Genomic DNA, 12,949 nt, shown 5'->3' with positions numbered 1-12,949 from the left:
TGAAGACCGAGACGGAAACCGCCACTCGTATACCCACAGGCAGTTGGTTCCAGAGACGGGGACCGATAACTTGAAAAATTATCACCAGTTTTACGCTTTGAGCGTGGCATCATGAGTCTGGTGGTATCAGATGAGGAGCGGAGTCTACGTCTCAAACCATCAACATTACCCCTGTCGAAAAAAGGCCCTTGCCGCGACCAGTTGCAGCGACTTCGCAGCAACTAGTCGCAGCGCAGTCGCTGCGACTTCACTTTTCACATGCAAATGAGGCTTGTGGCGACTTCGCCGGAAAGGGGGTTGCGGTGACTTCGCCGGAAAGGGGCCTGCGGCGACTTCGCAGGAAAGGGGCTTGCAGCGACTTCGCAGGAAAGGGGCTTGTGGCGACTTCGCCGGAGAGAGGCTTGCGGCGACCTCGCCGCGACTTCACTTTTCACATGCAAATGAGGCTTGCGGCGACTTCGCCGGAAAGGGGGTTGCGGCGACTTCGCCGGAAAGGGTCCTGGGCGACTTCGCAGGAAAAAGGCTTGCAGCGACTTCGCAGGAAAGGGGCTTGCGGCGACTTCGCAGGAAAGGGGCTTGCAGCGACTTCGCCGGAGAGAGGCTTGCAGCGACCTCGCCGCGACTTCACTTTTCACATGCAAATGAGGCTTGTGGCGACTTTGCCGGAGAGGGGGTTGCGGTGACTTCGCCGGAAAGGGGCCTGCGGCGACTTCGCTGGAGAGGGGCTTGTGGTGACTTCGCAAGAGAGGGGGTTGCGGCTACTTTGCAGGAAAGGAGCTTGCTGCGACTTCGCAAGGAAAGGGGCTTGCGGCGACTTTCCTGGAGAGGTGCTTGCAACAATAATAAGACAGAAGAACTTTGTAGGTCCAAACTACTTTATTTTTAGTTCTATACTCTTAATTGTAAAACTTCTTATATTATTACTGTGTACTCTAATTTACCTCTGCCCCCCCTCCCATTATCCCCTACATGCCAGCATCACTTCAGTTTCTTCATCAGTCTCCTGGCTCTGCTGCACTTGCTGTTGATTGCCTATGTGACATCAGCATAGATCTTCAGTACACTGCCACCATACACTGGAGAAGAAAGGCAAATTTCCCTCAGGTTAATGACAAATACCAATAAGTATCCTCTTCAATTTATCATTATTCAATACTCATGGAATTGCTGAGTTTTTTCATTGTGGATATGAAATTTGAGAGTAATTATTAGTCTTTTCTCTATGCTTAGCCATTACTCTCCAGATCCTTCCTTATACAAGCAAGGAAACTGAAGTGCCAGTTTCACAGGAAATATTTGCATTATGTATATTTACAGCTGATTTGGGAGGAAGCTGTACAGAATTTATGTCAAATGTTTTTTTTTCAACTACCTAACCTCCTTTAAAATATGTGGGAATTCTGCCAACTTACATCTAATAGCTTCCATCTGCAGGGGAAACAGCTTTACCACAGATGAATTGTTCCCCTTTGACATATCTTGTGGCTCAAAGAAACCATCCATCATTTTCTTTACAAGAAAAGCCTTAGATTTGAGACTTGGAGAGAAGGGTAGTATGCCAAGCAGCTGGTATGGCAACATTGCAGTTGACAAGTCTCTCCAAATGTGGTGACGCATCCTCCCTATCACTCAAAATGACCTAAAAGAAAGAAAAAAAATAACAACAAACTGATTAGAAGCAATCTGGATCTCTGCAAATTAAACATATTATTCATGGCATTTTTGGAATACCACTTCTGGACACTTAAACACGCCTCAACCCTAACACTCATCAACCCAATTTCTGTTAAGAAATATAGCAAGAGAATTCTGAGCAGAATCTGTTGATCTGTTCTCACTGATATCTATGTCAAGACGTTTTTAGCTTGATCAAAACTCAAGTGCCAGCCTTCCCTTAAAAATGGAGTGATCCTGAGGGTGGGTATTCCATGCATACAGCTCAATCTAGTTTCAGATATCAACAATTGGGACTTTCACATTTGGTGCTGTTGACTCATTTATATGCAAGATTAATAAACAAATACGCCAAACTTGTGTTTGGCTTATAACTGGCTATTCAAGGAAGATCGGCGAAGATTGAATGACTATTCAAGGAAGATGTTGAGAGAAAATTTGCGGATATCAGGAAACCACTGAAGAACTTTCTCTTTCTGTAAGATATTTTCATTTACATTTTAAGAAAACTCAAGTGCTCAGTTTGCAAACTTCAATTTAACTAAAAAAAACGTATTGGATCTAGTATCGTGAATCATACTATCTTTATTTAATCACTCTTTAGGGTCCACCACAACAGAAACACATGCAATATCTTCACATCTTAGAGGAACACACAGTTTCAATATTTGTCATAGCATATTTATCCCATTTCACATCTGTCATATAAAGACAATACAGACTCAATTGGTTTGTGCTATATCTGTGGTTGAACCATGGTTCCAATTAAAAAGTTCACTGGCTGGTTTGTTTGGAACTGGAACTTAGATTGATAGTGAATTTAATCAACTAGTTACAGTAGCTTAGTTATACCCCTTTAGACATGGGCAAATTACATTCCAAGCAGGCATGCTATAGGCTTCAACATTTAAAGTTAACTTCAGGATTCTTTGCACTGAAATACTGTAAAAGAGTCCCTGAAGTGATAATAGTGATGCATGCCGCCTAGGCCTAGCCTACTAGTGTTCTGCTAAAATACTGTATGCTTAACTATACTGCCTAGGCTTAGCAAGGCTATAGTCGATTTATATCCTTTAGCTTACTGGAACTTACCACCATAGGCAAACAATGCATCATATGTTTCTGAAGCTGTATAAAATGCCCGGAATTTTCCCCCAAAGGCCATTGAGATTTGTCCCTCGTCATCCATTGGCTACTGTACACCAAATTGACTGTTTATCAACCAGAAAAGGCAGATATATGCTTGCAATCACCTCCAAGCGAAGATGGCAGCCCAAGATCCCTAGCAATTGTATCCACTTCGTCTTTTGAAAATTGCATGTTTTTCGACGTTAAGAGTTGTGCAAAAGCAAGAAGGCTGGATTAGGTTTGTTTCGTTACACCAATACTAACAGTAACCCACGCACTAAGTTTAAAAAATGTTACTTTCCGCTGAAAAAAACGTTGTTTTCCGCTGACAAATTTGTTTGCGGAAAACACCGTTTTGTTTCAGCGGAAAGTAACGTGTGCGGAAAACAACGGTACCCAGTTTAAGTTAGGCTACTCAGTCAGGTAACGTGAAAACCTAGCAAAGTAAAAACGTTAACAAAGTCACAGAAAATCTCGATTTCTGTTCAAAAATATAAATATATTCCACAGAACAATGGTCCAAAATATTGAGTATTTCGTAAAGAATTTTAATAAAGAATTCATGTACGAAACCTAAAAGTCGAGAGAGCTAGAGAATCAGAATGTCGATACAGCCGGTATTGTATTTGAAAGATGAATTGTTACGCAATCGAAAGCCTTCGCAGTTTCTGATTGGCCAATCATCTTAATAGACAACATCTGACTCAATTTGTACATTTTTACGTTGTTGGTTATGATGTAAATTCAATCGTGTAGATGAAAAATGAATGAAATGGAGTATAATTTTTTAAAGGAATCACGCATCCAGACATTAAAACCAACTCGATTCAGTATCCCTTTGTCAAACTGTACGAGATGTTGTAAGTATATCACCTTTTATCAGATCCTTTCTAGCAACTTGTTACTGCGTACTTAAACCTGGTTGAAACCACCAACCTATATGATTGTATGGACCAAAAAAAACAGTAACCTGTTGTGTAGACTTGTTTACTTCAAATTCACACAACAGTCGTCGTAGAAGTTCCCGTGCTGGTAGTAGTATCATGAGCAGTTGCACGAGACGTGAACAATAATTTTACACTCACTATACTACAGTAGTAGTACAGTCACTATTCGGTCTATATTTATTTTACTATCATTCCCGGCAGGCTGCAGCATTCGATTGATATACATGATGGAGTAAGTGGTTAATCATTTTTTATTTGGAGATGTCAAGCCAAGTAATAACGATCCCATCGAACTACTTGAATACTAATTCTAGTAACGCTCAATCTAGGCTAGTGTGGTAGTACTACTACTAGTTAGTAGGGGGGCTTATGAGTAAGGCTACTATATGCCTTTATGCACAGTCAGTGTAGGAGAGTATCGATACAGAAATAGCCTATAGGCTAGGAGGGTCAAGTCTATGTTATGCTACAGTTAGGGCGAGTCCTAGTAGTGGTACTACAATGCTTGTAAGTAGTAGCCTAGGTCTAAGAGTATTTTACTAACTCTGATAATTAAAGATTAAAGTAGTATCCATTGGCTGCATATACTGATTACTTATGTCTGTGCCTACACCTACAGTGTCATTGTACCCTTTCTTCCCTGTAGATCTACTCTCAAAAATCAACGACTCGGAATGAACTTACAGCAAACTATTTCCAGCAAACAAATATTGGTGAGTACAATTCCTATACAAAGCCTAGTCAGCAATCAAAATTAGCCTGTTGGTGGGTCAATGGCCACAGCAAGTCGGAATGATAATCACGCCAGTCAACAGCCCCCCCTCCCCCCATGCAGACATGATGTGCTAGATTAAACAGCATGAATTCACAACCTTAGCCCTGGCTTTATGTCTCAGTCAATAAACTCTGCGTTTTAATCATAACATGTGGTGTCTGCTATTAGGCCTAATGCACCTATCAACTGTATGATGCACCTCACACCCCCAGGATAGTTGCGTCATGTCAAAATTAAGCTGAACATTGACACTTCATTGCGCATATAATATGACACCCCATTGCATTATTTAAATTTGACAGGGATTAACTTCATTTCATATATTATTTTCAGAGCCCAGTGTTACTCCTGATTTCAGAGTGAACTCATGAGGCCTACTTGGTACAACCAACCACGTAGAAGAGAAATACCAGCTTCATCCAATGTTCAGTCAGTAGCTTTTACTCCAGCCTTACAGTATCTGAATTTTATATGGCTGGCAATACTGAAGGTGGCTCATCATCCTTTGTAGAGAGCTTGAAGCCAGATTATCAGTGCACTGATGAAAGTCCCACAACAATTATCCACCCATCATCTATACCTTTAGCAATGGAAGTAAGTGAACATTACAAACTGACGGGCAACTCTTGACCAAGATGGTCACATTTCTGATAAGTGGGAGGATACGTTGGGTGAGCCTGATGATACCTGTGATGCTTCACCTTTGGAAGATGATGAAGAGTCAGAGACAGAGTCCAGGAGTGGTTCATACAACTATAGAGGACATTGGATGACAGTAGAAACAAGTCTTCTTCTGATACTCACATTTGCAACTATGCATTCCATCACTGATGTCCAGCTGTCTGATATGCTAGCACTAATTAGTCTCCATTGTATGGAAACTCACTCTGCCCTTGGTAGTCTTTATAAGTTTAAGAACTATTTTGAAAAGGCAGATTCACCAGTGCAAAAGTATTATTACTGTGGGTCCTGTTTTAGCTCTGTTGAAGATGTCCAGACCAACGTACTGTAATATATACAGGATGACAATTGACTTTGAGAAGAACAAATTCATCAATGTAACACTAGAGCCTCAAATTCAAAACTTGTTTCAGCATCCTGGTTTTGTAGATAAAATTCAGCATAGATTTAAGGTAAGTATGGATTGTTTCTCAATGACTTTCCAAATTTTAAGAACCTGATTAACATTTTAAACCTATTAACTCAAACCTATAAATTGATTAACAGAAACTACAGTGAAGTTTGGTAGAATTATGAATAAGAATCTTCCTGAGTTTTGTTCTCAGAGTTTTGAGATTACTTTTAAGATTCTAAAGATTTAATAATATGCATTGCTGAGTGTTATTTGTGGGTTTCCTGTACGAATTAAAAGAAATGAAAAGATCAGTAATTTTTTAATTGCTGATCTATAAGCCTTGATGTTACAGTAACCTATTTGAATTAAAGTACAGAAATCATAATCTCTAATGTGCCAGCTCTCCTCATGTTGTAACCATTACAGTTTGTTCAGTGGTACCACATATTTTCTATTCCTACAGGAAAAGTTAAAACATTTAAAAGATGATGGCTCTTTAATTGAAACCAATAAAAAGAAATCCTAAAAAATGTATGATATCTGTTTGGTTTGTGTAGAGTTTGAGTCTGTAAGATTGTACTGTATGTAAGTTTCTCCTTGTTGTAAAGATAAGTTAACTGCAGAACCGCTGCACTATGAGCTTCATTATGCTGCACTATGAAAGCTGTCTCACTGTGTGGTAAATACAGCTAATTACAGAAGGGAAACCTGCCCATGAATCATGATCATGCAGTAATAACTTGAGTTCCCACAACTAGTTGCAGGAATGGTACCTTTCTGTAAAGTGATTATTTCTTGACACAAAGTATCTGCGACTGGTTGCAACAAGAAGGCCTGCATATGTCCTGCAAAGTAACTTTCCTTGCCGCGAAGTAGCTGCGACTGGTTGCAACAAGAAGGCCTTTCCTGCAAAGTAACTTTCCTTGCCGCGAAGTAGCTGCGACTGGTTGCAACAAGAGGGCCTTTCCTGCGAAGTAATTTTCCTTGCCGCGAAGTAGCTGCGACTGGTTGCAACAAGAAGGCCTTTCCTGCGAAGTAACTTTCCTTGCCGCGAAGTAGCTGCGACTGGTTGCAACAAGAAGGCCTTTCCTGCAAAGTAACTTTCCTTGCCGCGAAGTAGCTGCGACTGGTTGCAACAAGAGGGCCTTTCCTGCGAAGTAATTTTCCTTGCCGCGAAGTAGCTGCGACTGGTTGCAACAAGAAGGCCTTTCCTGCAAAGTAACTTTCCTTGCCGCGAAGTAGCTGCGACTGGTTGCAACAAGAAGGCCTTTCCTGCGAAGTAACTTTCCTTGCCGCGAAGTAGCTGCGACCAGTTACAACAAGATGCGCCTCCTGCGAAGTCATATTCCTTTGCTGCGATGTTGCTGCGACTAGTCGCAGGAGCAAAACCCTGCGGCGAAGTAATATTTCTGCTGTCGCGAAGTTACGGCAAAGTCACAGTAAAAGTGAAGTACTGCGAAGTCTTGTAGCGAAGGAATTCCTTCGCAGCGAAGTCGCAGCGACTGCGCAGCGAAGTAACCCTTTTGGTAGGGGTACTTAGAGGAGCATTATACAAAGAAAGAACATTAATGAGATAGCTGGAAGCCTCGAGGCTCCAATGGTGATCACCATGCAGAGATTTAAAAAACATATAAAAGGATGTTGTATACTAATCCTGTCCTTAACCGGTAGCCAAGTTAGAGTACACATAAGCTGACAAGAGCGCCGATCAAGTCCGCAAGAAAACACCAAACGTGCAGCTTTATTTTGAAGGCGCTGAAATTGCGAGGAGGATCATATCAGGTTGTCTTCAGAAACAAGTGATTGTTGAATTCATCTACCAGGATCCATACTTCTACAGGACAAAGAAGAAGAAAAATCATTCAAATATAATGCGTTGGTGATAGGCCTAGTCAGAGTGGGGTGGGGGTGGGGGTAATCGTAAATTTTCGAGTGTGGATTTATAAGAGTGGCAACTATAATACAAAGGACTAATGTTTACGTATAAGTTACTGTTGCTTCTTCTTTAAACATTTAATCCTTACCATCAATGATAAATATTATGTTAAGAAGGGAATACATTACTATGACATTTCTGCTTGATGATTCATTATACTGGTTTGCTAACTTACTTTCAGTCGCTTATATAGATAAGTACCGATATATGTGTTTTGTTTTAATGTACCTTTAATTACCTAGTGCTTGATTGGATTGTTATAGATATATGATTGATTACTATCCCTTAACCCTACTCATTCGATGATGTGAATAAGTTTGTGTTCACTTCGCCATTTTAACCAATATTCAAATGATTGTTTAGTTTTATTTGTCTTTTACATGATTTTAAACCTCTCATTAGTATGATAATACTTCATCACGTTACCTCGATGACTGTTACTACACTTTATACTATACCCATTTGAAGGCTTGTAACCTGCGTTTTCTACATTGGAACTTCATCCAGACTTCTGGAATGATTAATTAAAGCCATATGCTACATTCAATTGCCAAATCTTTAGATGACCTAACTAGACCTAACTCGTGCACTAATCCCTCTATTCACACTGAATCATTACTATTACAGTATCTCAAGTCAGTTTTCGTTCCTTGCCTTCGTGTTTGCAATGTCCATATACCATATTGCCCCTTGCCAACTCCAAATTTCCAAAGCAACACCCAAAATGACCCAGTACTGGGACTATAGACTCCACGAACCCCAGTCCCTCTTGGAACCTGACCTCTCTTATTTACTTGTTGCTGTATGTATTTGTAACATTGTGTCGATAATTTGACTTCACGTAAAAAAAACTTACACTATGTACGGCATATGTTCTGTAATATATTGTTTATTTGTTAGAAATTCACTGATCCTGAACTAGAGCAAGGAGAAAAGTAACAGACCAAGCATCCACCACATTGTTCTGTTGACAACACAGTGAATAATCATGTAAAATAGTTATATCGATCCAATCCACTCATCCAATCTTTAGCAATGATTGCTCACCACATAACGTTAATGTACCTCATTCAGTGTTGATAAAGTCAATTTAAGTCCATTGATTGCATGATTTTTTTTTTTTTTAGTTTTTGATAAACCAATTGTATGTATCATTTCAGTCCAAATTTTGAAATATGTGTTGACTGCATCAATTTAATCCATCCAATGTATATTTAGTAATATTTGTTGACTATATTCCTTTAGTGCACTCATTGTATGTGAAGTAATAATTGTTGACTATATTCCTTTAATCCACCTATTGCTTGTTTAGTAAAATTTGTTGACTACATCACTATATTCCACTCAATGTATGTTAAGTAATATTTGTTGACTACATTCCTTGAATCCACTCAGTGTTTATTTAGTAATATTTGTTGACAACATCCCTTTAATACATTCAGTGTTTATTTAGTTATATATGTTCACTACATCCCTTTATTCCACTCAGTGTTTGTTAGTAATATATGTTGACTATATCCCTTAAATCCACAGTGCATATTTAGCAATATTTGTTGACTACATCCCTTTAATCCACCCAGTGTATATTTAGTAATATTTGTTGAACCTATTTCTTTAATCCACTCCGTGTATGTTAGTGATATTTGTTGACTACATCCCTTTAATCCACTCAGTGTATATAGTTAGTAATATGTGTTGACTACATCCCTTAAATCCACAGTGTCTATTAAGCAATATTCGTTGACAACATCCCTTTTATCCATAATTCAACGTGTTTTGCTCACTTGTCTCTACTCACCCGATATATTAGTACTTTCTTTATACTACTTCTCATTCAGAAACCATCAACTGATAATCGATACATGACTCAATTAAACAGTTATTGATATATCACAGTTATAGTTATTTCATTAAATGACATCACATTATATTATTTACTTTAACTAAGCCATGCTGTGTTCATTACAACGACTTGCGCCGAGTTACAAACGTCTGGGGGTACTCAAGTACCACGTCAGTGGTAATTTCATGATCTTGCTAGTAATTACAATATCGATATGTTATTAAAACAACTTTGATGAAATAATTATTATACAGGAGATGTAATAATTACTTACTTCCCAACGACCAGAGTCTAGATCAAGCCAATAATCTTCATCATTCTTATCTGAATCAGGAGTCCAGACAACTGTAAGAAACAAAGAAGATTCATAAACAAAATATAGGCTATAACGAATAAAATAATATCAATGATGTATTTAATGAATGAAACATTCTGAAGAATACACAATAGAAACAACCATAGCACGTGTTAATAAGATCTTTATTGTCTCTAGGGATGCACATGCTTTCTTTTCGCTGAAGATAGTTTGGGTTGTCACATGTCCTTTAGAAAAGTGATTTTGGGAGGATGGTGAAGTCAGACATATTGTAGGTGAGCTATTTTACACACCAATAAATTGTAGATGTTCCCAATTACCCCCCCCCCATACATTCCCTTCCCTGGTTAGCATACAGCTACAATGAAATATTAAACAAGAATTTTGTTTTTTGGTGACGATGCAATAATGTAGACAACACAAGTTTAGTCCATATTTCAAAACTATAAATCGTTTCCATGTTGCACGAAAAGATCATCACACGGTTCTTCAATTACATTTGCTTTTTTGCAATACTTATGAAATAGTTGTTAAGAATTGCCATTAATTACCATTCCGTCAAATCTCAAACCTTTAACGTCATGTTGCATAATGCATACATACCTTTGACATCTGCCGTAATGAACATGGAGCATATCTATCTCACACTGTGATCAGGGGCGTAGCGATTTTTTTTTGTTGGGGGGGGGGGTGTGGAGAATTTGATTTGCCGACGGATGTGGAAGTGGTGACTGAAATGGGGGAGGGGATGTCCCTCTTTTTTGTTTTGAAACATCCTTAGATGCAATACTGGTGCATATTTTAAGTCAAATTTGGCAAGATTCCATTTCGATATTATTTTTATGGCAGTCGGCACAAGAAGAACGAATGACACCTGCGATGACGTCATTCTGAACAGAGGATAATAACAACACATTGTCACACGATAGCACGACTCGTGGGCTGCGGCCTATATGGAAGCCTTTCATTCCATTTCTTTCACTGAGTTGCCGGCGAATCTGGCACTCGTCTAGCTGAGCCTGGCTACAGTAGCTATACTGACGGCCGTGACATCAGTTATTTGCCAATAGAGTTTTTAACTTGCAGGCGTCGGGTGATTGGATTGGTGAATGAGTTTATCAGATGAAGAACTGGAAAATCGAAATAACCGATAAAGAAGCTCCCGTTCTCCTTTTCTCTATTCAGCTTTCCTTCTTTCTTCCCCTTCCGCTCTCTTCACCTTTTCTCCTTTTGCCGACAAACCCAAAATTTTAACTTGCAGCCCCCCCCCCCCCCCGCTCGCTACGCCCCTGACTGTGATACAGCAGGTATATAAAGATAACGTACCTTTTAATTCGCCTTTTATCAGGAAAGATATTAATCGTTAGGAAAATAATAGACATTTACTTATTTCACAAACACGCGACCATGTAATTAGTTTGCTAGTGTTAAAGTTTTAACGATGTTGCAATACATGTGTCATTTTGTTTAATTGGAAACCATCTAATAGTTTTTATAAGTATTTTCAGCATTTTCGTAGCCGTTTATTCATAGCACAATACCAGGCCAAAGGGCGGTTACCAACACGTTTTAAAGTATGTTTTTCGCGATGGAGGTACAGAATTAATATTTTGCCCTTAGTTGTATGTTTAACTAAAGGATGCAATAAAAGGCAGTGCTAGATCATACAGTTGGATCTTTAGTTTCAACTCTGTAATGGTGCGAGTTTATATTCATACCTTTCTTTATCCGTAGTGTTTCGACTTTTCTCAATTTTGACAGAATGTAGCAGTCTGACACTGAAATCAAATTTGAATAGATGGGTCTTAAAGAAATATCTGTCATCATTTTAACATTTCCAACCATAAACATCATTTAAAAACGTATTTACGGTCATAGCAAACAAAGTGGACTTTACGACAAACATCGCCAAATTTTCGATGAATTAGTCGAATTGTTGTGAATGTAATCGATATACCAGGGGTGCTACTTTACGATTAAACAGTTGAAAAATTCAAGAATTTTGGCCGAAATTTTGAGTAGTACCGCCGTAGTACCGCCAAAAAAACTAAGACCTGCAAACCAAATCGCTTTCTGTCTCCTAATGTTTAAATCGCTTCCAACGATACTGTTTTCATATGCTATTTCTAATTACGTACGCAATCAGAAAAGGCCTTGCTCACAAAGTTTCTGACTCATGAATATCTGTCCATGTTTACTGCAACTGGCAATGACACCCGGTGATATGGCGCCCTCGGTTTGACTGAAACTAAAACCCAATCAAATGTCGAATACGGGAATGGTTTGAACTGTAAACAACATGACACATGAAAGCGTCATTAATCGATTAATACATATATGAACTTTACCATTCACTCCCCGAGATTTTAGTGTGGATAGAGATGGTCCGACGGGTATTGATGAGGGCAGCAGACAGTCCTGTAGGCTACAGTCAGAGAGATAAATAGAATCAGTCATTTGCTATTACATCTTTCTTTAATTGTTAATATCTTGGATTTAGTTTAAAGATTAACTCTTAGAACGCAGAACATCAATAGTTTTTCCTTCCTCTGTTACAACCTCACACATCAGTAAAACCAAATAAGGAAGGATCAGGAACACACCGGCTACGGACGATTTTGAAAAACAACGGAATTTTCAAAACGATGGATGCTTGTTTACAAAGGATAAACATTTAACTCCAAAAGTCTCAAGAAGGTTATATGATGACTTCCAGCCTTCAATCGGAAACTGATGATAAATTATTGCAGTGGGGCAACAGTGAATAGACAAGTTTAAGTACGGCTCTGTTTCATTCTTTTCAACCCACCTAACCCCACCCCATCCCCTCTTCTTTCCAAACCGGCCTCTTCCGTTCATTGTGGGTTTTCATAAACGGCACCACACTATGCCTGTCTAAACAGACAGATGCCGCTGATGTAACCTGACATGTTTTCCAACTCTAACTGAAGGAAGAAAGTTTACAAAAAGTAAATCATGAAATTATTTGCTCTTCCATTATCCAGTCGTATATTTGTGTTTATAAGTTTTTGAAATGAAACGACCATTATCAACATAATATCAATATGAAGGAATGTCCGGCTTATCGAGGGCGCTTCAAGGGGATGGAAGGGGGGGGGGGAGAAGCTTGGGGTGTATAATAAAGGGAAGTGTAGGTGATATCTTCTTCTAAAATCCAAAGAGTTTCTAATACTAGTCATAGAAAACTGATTACATCAGTTTTTTTATATCTAATTTCGTTTGCATATAACTGTA

The 12,949-nt window shown here is 39.0% G+C and overlaps 1 protein-coding gene and 2 long non-coding RNA genes across 4 annotated transcripts in view; 1 reads left to right on the top strand and 2 right to left on the bottom strand.

The window, feature by feature from the left end:
- Positions 1–462: 462 nt before the first annotated feature.
- On the bottom strand, positions 463–3,641 carry LOC139982277 (uncharacterized). Of its 2 annotated transcripts, none has more exons than XR_011798095.1 (3): positions 3,376–3,641; positions 1,413–1,639; positions 463–1,076 (listed from the first exon to the last, which is right to left on the bottom strand). It is a non-coding gene; the product is annotated as an uncharacterized lncRNA (long non-coding RNA). The 2 variants fall into 2 exon arrangements; XR_011798094.1 differs by lacking the exon at positions 3,376–3,641 and adding an exon at positions 2,767–3,367 and having other exon boundaries at positions 468–1,076.
- Positions 3,642–3,827: 186 nt separating this feature from the next.
- Positions 3,828–7,132, top strand: LOC139982279 (uncharacterized). Its single transcript, XR_011798096.1, has 3 exons — positions 3,828–3,981; positions 4,396–4,462; positions 4,858–7,132. It is a non-coding gene; the product is annotated as an uncharacterized lncRNA (long non-coding RNA).
- A 2,520-nt stretch (positions 7,133–9,652) lies between these two features.
- Positions 9,653–12,949, bottom strand: part of LOC139982259 (uncharacterized) — a 39,805-nt gene continuing 36,508 nt past the window's right edge. The window contains exons 22-23 of the mRNA XM_071994934.1: positions 12,043–12,119; positions 9,653–11,472 (exon numbers count right to left, since the gene is read on the bottom strand). Of these exons, the coding sequence (XP_071851035.1) occupies positions 11,357–11,472; positions 12,043–12,119 (193 nt within the window). The 3' untranslated portion in view covers positions 9,653–11,356. The remainder of the gene's footprint in view (positions 11,473–12,042; positions 12,120–12,949) is intronic.

Source organism: Apostichopus japonicus, chromosome 16 (assembly GCF_037975245.1).
Source record: "Apostichopus japonicus isolate 1M-3 chromosome 16, ASM3797524v1, whole genome shotgun sequence".
Lineage (NCBI taxonomy): Eukaryota > Metazoa > Echinodermata > Holothuroidea > Aspidochirotida > Stichopodidae > Apostichopus > Apostichopus japonicus.
The sequence above is the reverse complement of the archived record's forward strand: the minus strand, read 5'-3'. Positions and strand labels throughout refer to the sequence as shown.